This window comes from Orycteropus afer, unplaced genomic scaffold (genome assembly GCF_000298275.1).
Source record: "Orycteropus afer afer isolate SDZICR_OR568_19922 unplaced genomic scaffold, OryAfe1.0 scaffold00033, whole genome shotgun sequence".
In the NCBI taxonomy this organism is placed as follows: Eukaryota; Metazoa; Chordata; class Mammalia; order Tubulidentata; family Orycteropodidae; genus Orycteropus; species Orycteropus afer.
The window spans coordinates 3,339,568-3,347,208 of record NW_006921620.1 but is presented as its reverse complement, the minus strand read 5'-3'; the positions used below and the strand labels follow the sequence as shown (position 1 = coordinate 3,347,208).

Here is a 7,641-nt window from a genome sequence, read left to right as displayed (position 1 = left end):
CAGGCTCTTCTTGGTGGTTTTTTATCGTTGGCCCGTTGCTGGAGATGGAGGAAGTGGCTCTCACTTAGTAAGTGAAGTCCCAGGAGTTGTGGGTGTCTAGTAATGTAAGAAGCCCAGAACAGAGGTTAGTGGATAATCTTAAAAAGAAGTCTTTATTCTGTGAGTCAGGAATATAAATAAAAGTAAAGATGAAGAAACTCCGAAATGGTGGAATGTTACAGAGCTTAAATATACTAAGTGGTCTAAATTTTTGTCATCAAAACTGGATGTAGAGTCATTTTCATAGAGTGAAGTGGAGGTATAATAATAGTAATAACTGAGCTTTTAAAAAATATGTTATATTTCTGGCATTGTTTGAGTCTTCTTTCATAAACTTATCCACTCTCATCCTAACAATACAGCCTTCAAAATCGAGTAGTATCAACACTTTTAGCAGTGAAATTAACGTTAGTAGGTTTAAATAACTTGGCCAAGCTTGAAGGAGGAGCCAGATTTATTTTTCATTTTGGTTATGAAAGTCCTTCCTTTTAGATAGGCAATAGAGTAATTTGGGCTTGAGAGAATTCAGACTGGGTCTAGCCTGCATGAGAAAACTTTTGAAGAAGACTACTTCATGTTAGTCAATTCAAGGCCTATGATTTTTAAGCATGTTCTACCTATAGGTTCTGTTACACATATTATCTCATTTAATGATAAAGAAAAACAAGTGAGAAATAGACTCAGAGATATTAAGTAGTTTGTTCAATCATAAAATAGGAAAGCCAGAATTTAAAACCAGCCCATACTTCACAAAAAGAGAATGTGCTAGACATTGGGGAAATATTGAAGTACACACAACACATTTTGTGGTATCAAGGAGTTTACAGTCCAGTAAGTAGTAATGTTACATTTTGATCAGTTCCTGTTTCTTTTTGGGAAATGGAAAGAGAAGTTAAATTCATCAATAAATATCTATAAATTGTGTGTATGTACCACAGTAATTTGTAGACATTTATTATATAAGTGGTATGTTGAGCTGAATTGAGAGTTTATAATATGGACCTTATGTATTTCTTTGGATCTTTTAATTTTCAATGCCATTTTATATCTTATTTTTATTACCTAACTACTTGTTGAATAAAGTTGAGCTGTGACTAATAAAATATTTTTATAATATTGAGGCATAGAATTTTAAAAATTTAAAAATGTTCAGGTCTTTTATGTATAGTCTGTGTGCTTATCTTTTTAATTATTAGAACCAGATCAACAGTAACCATCTTCGACGAGCAGAACAAGAGGTGGTCAATCTACAGGAGAAGGTGCAGTATCTTTCTGCACAGAACAAGGGGCTACTTACGCAGTTAAGTGAAGCAAAGCGCAAGCAAGCAGAGATTGAGTGCAAGGTAAATACGTCAGACAGCTGGTTATGTTTTTGTTAGTATGATAGTATCATTTGTTTTACTCATCATGGTTAAATTATTTGAGAAAAAACAACAAGAAAAGCTATTCTGTCTTCTCACATTTCCTGAACTTGGTTTGGTTTGTCTTTATAGTTAAATAAATATAGCATTTGGACCCTCTTGCTAGTTTTGCTCTGGGGGTGTATATCTAGCAGGAAACCTCATTTCAACCACCTACTTGGTTAACTTAATACCTTCAATGGCATTGATAAATATCTTTATAATTTTTCTTTTGCCCTATCACCCTTTAAAATCAAAGCTTTTCCAACTGGCATAATATACTACGCAGAAACATTGTTCTACATCCCACTTTGGTAAGTCTTAAAAGTTTTGCAAGCAACCATCTAAGATGCAACAATAGGTCTCTCTTTATCTGGAGCAAAGAAAAGTGAAGAAAATGAAAGATGCATGGAAGCAATTAGTCCAAGGGACTAGTGGACCATACAAACTTCAGCCTACATGACCTTGAGACAAGAAGAACTACATGATGCCCAGCTACCACTGCCAGCCACTTGGAAAGGGATCAAAATTGAAGATCCTGGATAGGGTAGGGTGGGAGAAAAATGTAACAAAACTCAAAATCATAAAAATGACCAAGCTTGTTGGTCTGATAGAGATGGGGGAAACCCCCAAAACAATGGCCCCTAGTCACCCTTCAGGTCTATAATTGAACTTACTCCTGTGGCTTAACTTCCAGCCAATCAGTAGATAGGCCTACAAGGTAAACAGTTACACCAGGTAGGTACACTCCTTCAGTCAACCATGGGAGATCAGAAGGGCAGCATTTGTGCAGGGAGATAGCTCAGAGGACAGGAGTGCATAGGAAAGGACACAGGGAAGGGGTAACTACAAGGAGAAAGTGGGAGGAGAACTGTGGATTGTGGGGATTGCAATCAATGTCACGAAACAAAATGACTATGAACTGTTGAATGGAAAATGAATTTGCTCTGTAAACTTTCACTCAAATCATAATTTTAAAAAAAGAAGAAAAAAATAAAGCAGAAATGGGTAAAAAAATAAATAAAATCAAAGCTGTTAACATCTCAACCAAAAATACAGGTAATTTAGAAAGCCTGGGCTCCTATGCTTTGATTGATAACCTTATTAGTGGGCATCAATATTGATGTTTTCTAGATAGAGTACAGAGAAAAAGAGACGTGTGTAGATCAGCAGCATGGGAAGACTAGGTATATTTCTCATAATTATTTTAATCAGTTCTGTTTCCCTTGTTATGAAGTCTTTGGAATCATAAAGCACCAGTTATGTTGGAATACAAGTACATTTTTCCCTGAAATAAATTTACAGCAAAACAGAAATGATAGAGGAAGGGTTGAGGGGTAGAGAAGGGTGAGTGGATGTGAAATAACTAAAGAAATGACTATTGTTTGCATGTTAAAATGGATTACTAAGGACAAATTATGGGATTTAAAAAATAAACTAGATACCCATCTTTCCACAGTGAGATAGAAGGAATGATGCCCTTTAAAGGTTCCAGCTTTATTATTCTGTGATAAGAAATAAGACTTTCAATGGCACATATAAAGCTGTAATTCCATCAACTTGTTCTGGTGTCATTAAAAACCAGGAGTGAAGCTTGAGTGGTTTATCAGTGTCACTGAAATCCAGAGATGAAATTACATCCTAATAAATATGCATGGCTGCTACAATTTACACAGAGAGAAATCTGAAGGCAGTAGTGAAATTTGCACTAATTTAAGAGTAGTCCCTCTTGAAGGATATGACTAAGACTAATTTAAAAATAAAATGATGTGAAATGAGGTTTTAGCAATTTGATTTGCCATACCAATATTTGACTAACTTTTATAATGGAATACTGTCTGTGCTGATATATCTTTAATAGAGAATTAAAATTAATCCTTTTTCATTGTTGGTGTTAAGTTTTTTTTATATTTTGATAATGGAGTTATTGAATTTAATATGGTTCTTCACCTATTTTAGCATCTGTTAATCAAAGTAAAGTGTTCTTGTTGGTGATAAATATTTAGTGAATTTGCTGATGAAAATAAGTTTCTTTCAATTTATCCAAGTAAAGGACAGATTTAGAATTTTAGAGGATTTTATTAAGAACTGATAGAGTATTTTGTATAGTTTTAAATTATTAGTTAGTACTTCTCTCAAATATATTATAGATACTGACTCTGATCTCTTCTCCTGTGTTTAAGCTGCATATTGATTTATTCAATCTTTTGTAATGGCTTTTACAGATTTCAAGAGCGACTGATATGTTAATTGTCCACCCTAGCACCTAGTACATTCTGATTAGGTATATATGTTGGATCAATGCAGAAACAGACCTGACTTTTGCAAGAAACAGTTCTCTAATTATATAACTCTGATTCATTTTTATTTAGTTTTATATAATTATATGAGTATGGCTTATGCCTTACTGATAATCATTAAAGCTCTTTTGTCATTTATATAAAATATTGAAATAGTGTTTTAAATATTATTTTCCTTCTACAACTGAAGTTGAGTGTTTTCACTTGATGATGAAATGTGTAACAATACAATTCAAGTACAAGTCTATGATTCCCCAGTTTCAAAATACAAAGCACTCTGGAACTTGTAAGTTTTTTCCATAAGTTTCAACCATATTGGAGGTAAAAACTGATTCAAATTGACAAAAGGCCCTTTATAATTTTTGTTTATCCCACTTGGTCTGGTATTTTTATTTCACTGCAGAAATAATACTGTTTCATTATGCATGCTGTCCTAGACACTGGTGGATGATACTAATGTATAATGTATGCACCTTATTGTTGTTGTTAGGTGCTTTCCAACTCATGGTAAAATCATGTGTGCAGAGTAGAACTGTTCTGTAGGATTTTCAAGTCTGTGACCTTTCACAGATAGATCTCTAGGCCTGTATTCCAAGGTACCACTGGATGGGTTCAACATACCAACCTTTTCGCTAGTAGTTGAGTGCTTAACTGTTTGCACCGTGCAGGAACTCCTTTGCACCTTGTTTCTTTCTAAAATACAAGAAATCTAGAATTCCAAATCTCAGTTGGCACCAAGGTTTCAATAAAGAGATGTGGGGACTATTAAACATATCTTTCAAGTGGGATTTTCTATGTAAGTCTTAATTTGAAGTTTACAGAAACATTTTATATTCTCTACTTCTATATGAAGATACATATTCATGAAAAATATATACATAAATTCATGTACAAACTTATAAAATTAATAATCGTAAGTGTGGAAAGTCAATCAGAATTTTAGCTTTGTACATATATACAGTAATGACATGAAGGAAATTAAACTTGCTGCATATATTTAATACACATTTTAATAGCTGCTAAAAGGACAGGGAGATGGCATCTTCTGAGCTTCTCTAACTTCACAAGAGGAAGACAGAATCACCATCAGCAGGCCAAGGTCTGTTCTTAGGAGGCCAGACATGCCACAACCCTCCAGCCCTCTTACCAACCTTGATACCAACCTCCCTCTCACAGCACCCACCACTTCTCTGCTGGGTTTGATAATTCATTGCAGTGGCCACACAGAACTCAGAGATTATGGGGTTTGTTAGGGAAGCAACAGGCTGCAATTCAAGTTCAGGAATGTACTCAGGATACAGTTCTTCGATCAGGACAGTCTCTCCTCTGCTGTGTCCTTAGACACACCTTTCTGACCATTGGCCTCTCAGCCTGGCCTCTACCTCTGTGGGCCAAGTAAGTCTGCCACTCTGTCTCATGCCTCTTGGTTGCACTGCCACTGTCACTCAGCTGGGCATTTCTCTCAGCCAGCAGTGAGATTCCCCCTCTGCCTCTTGGAAGGCTCATTTTACACCTGGCAGAGTGGCAAAACTAACCATTGCCAACATCAGAGTTCTACACACCTGAGAGAGAGCGAATTTTCCCAGAAGATTACTTCTGCTCCAACAGAAGTACCCCAGGTGGATGATTTTAACAATCAGGAGTTTAAAAGCAGCTTCTCAGTTGCTCATGGCAAATTCCACCATGGAGTTCATTACCAGTATTATAGGAAATAACTACTACCAGCTGTCCAGCCAAGTTGACACATATTTGCATGGTCCCACCCAGTAATCTGGTGGGAGTTATGAAGAGTATGGCTAGAAAAGCCATACCATGTAATTCACTGCACTACAATAGTTAATGCGAGGACTTTTTTTTTTTTTTTTCATAATTCTTTGATTTTTTTCAATGAAAGTATTGCTCCTACTCTCTTCCTGTTTCCCCATTCTGTTCTCAACACTACTACATACTCCCCCCTTTTCTTCTTTCTATAATTGCTTTTATTATTTTCTATTATGTCCTTTTGGAGTTTCTTTTAGGAAGATACTAGCAAGTTAAAGTATGTAATTTTTCTTCTCCTCACACAAGACGTTGTTGTTGTTTGTTGTTATGTGCCATGGAGTCTGACCTGACTCATTGCGACCCCTCCTTGGGTTTCCAAGGCAGTATCACTATGGAAGTAGGTTGCCCAACTTTCCTTCCAAGGAGTGGCTGGTGGGTTTGAACCACCAGCCTTTCTGGTTAGCAGTCAAGTGCCTTAGGCACAACGTTACCAGAGCTCCTACACAAAAGGTGGCATAGTATAATAAACAGTTCTGTTTTTTTATTTGTTTCATCAATATGTGTTACAAAGCTTTTAATGTCAATGCTTGAAGAGTATTCTTTGTTTCTTTTGTATGGGTATGCCATAATTTACTTAATTAGGTCCTTGTTGATGTATACCTGTATTATTTTCAGTGTGTTGCTACTACAGTCAGAGTGTAGTTGATAACCTTGTACCTACATAATTTCAGATGTACCTAAAACTCTTTCTACACATTTCTGTAAGTTAAATTCCCATAAAATTGATTGATCAAAGAGGAAAAGCATTTGTACTTTTCATAGATTTTGTTAAGTTGCCTTCCTTTGGGTTGTTTCATTTTATACTTTGACCAAGAGGGCAGGCTAGTTCCAGTTTCTTTACTGTTTTGCTTACTAACGATGTGGCCAGATATTTTGTTCATTTAAAATAGATAACATTTACATATTTTAGGACAGTGATTCTCAAACAGATGAGAGGAGGTGAGACTTCAAAGAATGATGGCATTTATTTATGTATTTGTCAATGTATTTGAATGTTTTCTGTCTGTCAGACATTCTTGTAAACAGTTAGGGATAAAGTAATGAAGATTAACATAATGCTTAATGAGACAATAGGTAAAAAACTAAGTAACATTATTACTAACTGAGATGAATACTAGAAAAGTAAGGTAAGATGAAATAGCAAATTTAGATCAAAGGCCAGGAGGTAGTACCTGAGCTGAGTCTGAAGAATGAGAATGAACCAACCATATGAAGTGCTAGGCAAAGTCTTCCAGTATTTCATTACTGTTATAAAATTCAGCAAAAAAGTTGTCCATATCATAGGCAAACAAGTGAAATTCTAACATAAATCTTCTTATTGCACTTTAATCTTCTCTCTCACTTAAAAATTTCAATCAGCATTCAAGTCAAAACTGCAGTTATTCATCAGTTTCAACCATTGGTGGCTTATGGATAAAAGAGTTAGGCAAAAATCAGTGAAAGCATTCAGTGGGAATATATTGTCTAAATGGAATTTCAGTAATGGATTATTATATATTACTCTTTGTACGTTGTGTACTATACCTCTTTCATATCAGTTTATATTAAAATTTATAATAAACATATGTGCACACACTATAATTATTTATACATATACACACACTTACACACAACGGAGAGCCAGTTGTTGAACATTTACTAATATATCACTGAGTACATATTCTGGCTGTATGACAAATGGTGATATACCAAAGGAAATATTTGGTGGAAATTGAATACCACTTTCATAGATGACATGATATTCTGCTTTTCTTAAAAAGATTATAATTACAATATAATCTAATTCTATTATCCTACTTTGTAATGTAAGTTAAATATTTATTAACATGCATCAGAAAGGGTATAATGAATGTTCTTTTTAACGTTATCTAGCTAACATACCCTCTTAATGTCCATAGCTGCTGTTAACCTATTATCCTAGTAACTTTACCTTTTGAAAGCTGTCAGTAATTGTTTTTGTTTAAAAAAAAAAAAAGTTGGGTTATAGGAGGCGGGGCAAGATGGCGGACTAGGCAGAAGGATTGCACAGACCCTCTTCAACAAAGAAAAGGGAAACCAATTAACACAGACACAGAAGATAA

At 35.0% G+C, this 7,641-nt stretch overlaps 1 protein-coding gene across 1 annotated transcript in view; it reads left to right on the top strand.

Annotated features, from left to right (window-relative positions):
* The window catches only part of EVI5 (ecotropic viral integration site 5), a 300,060-nt gene that overhangs the window by 163,390 nt on the left and 129,029 nt on the right, over positions 1-7,641 (top strand). Inside the window, exon 16 of the mRNA XM_042780297.1 lies at positions 1,236-1,382. Within this exon, the coding sequence (XP_042636231.1) occupies positions 1,236-1,382 (147 nt within the window). The remainder of the gene's footprint in view (positions 1-1,235; positions 1,383-7,641) is intronic.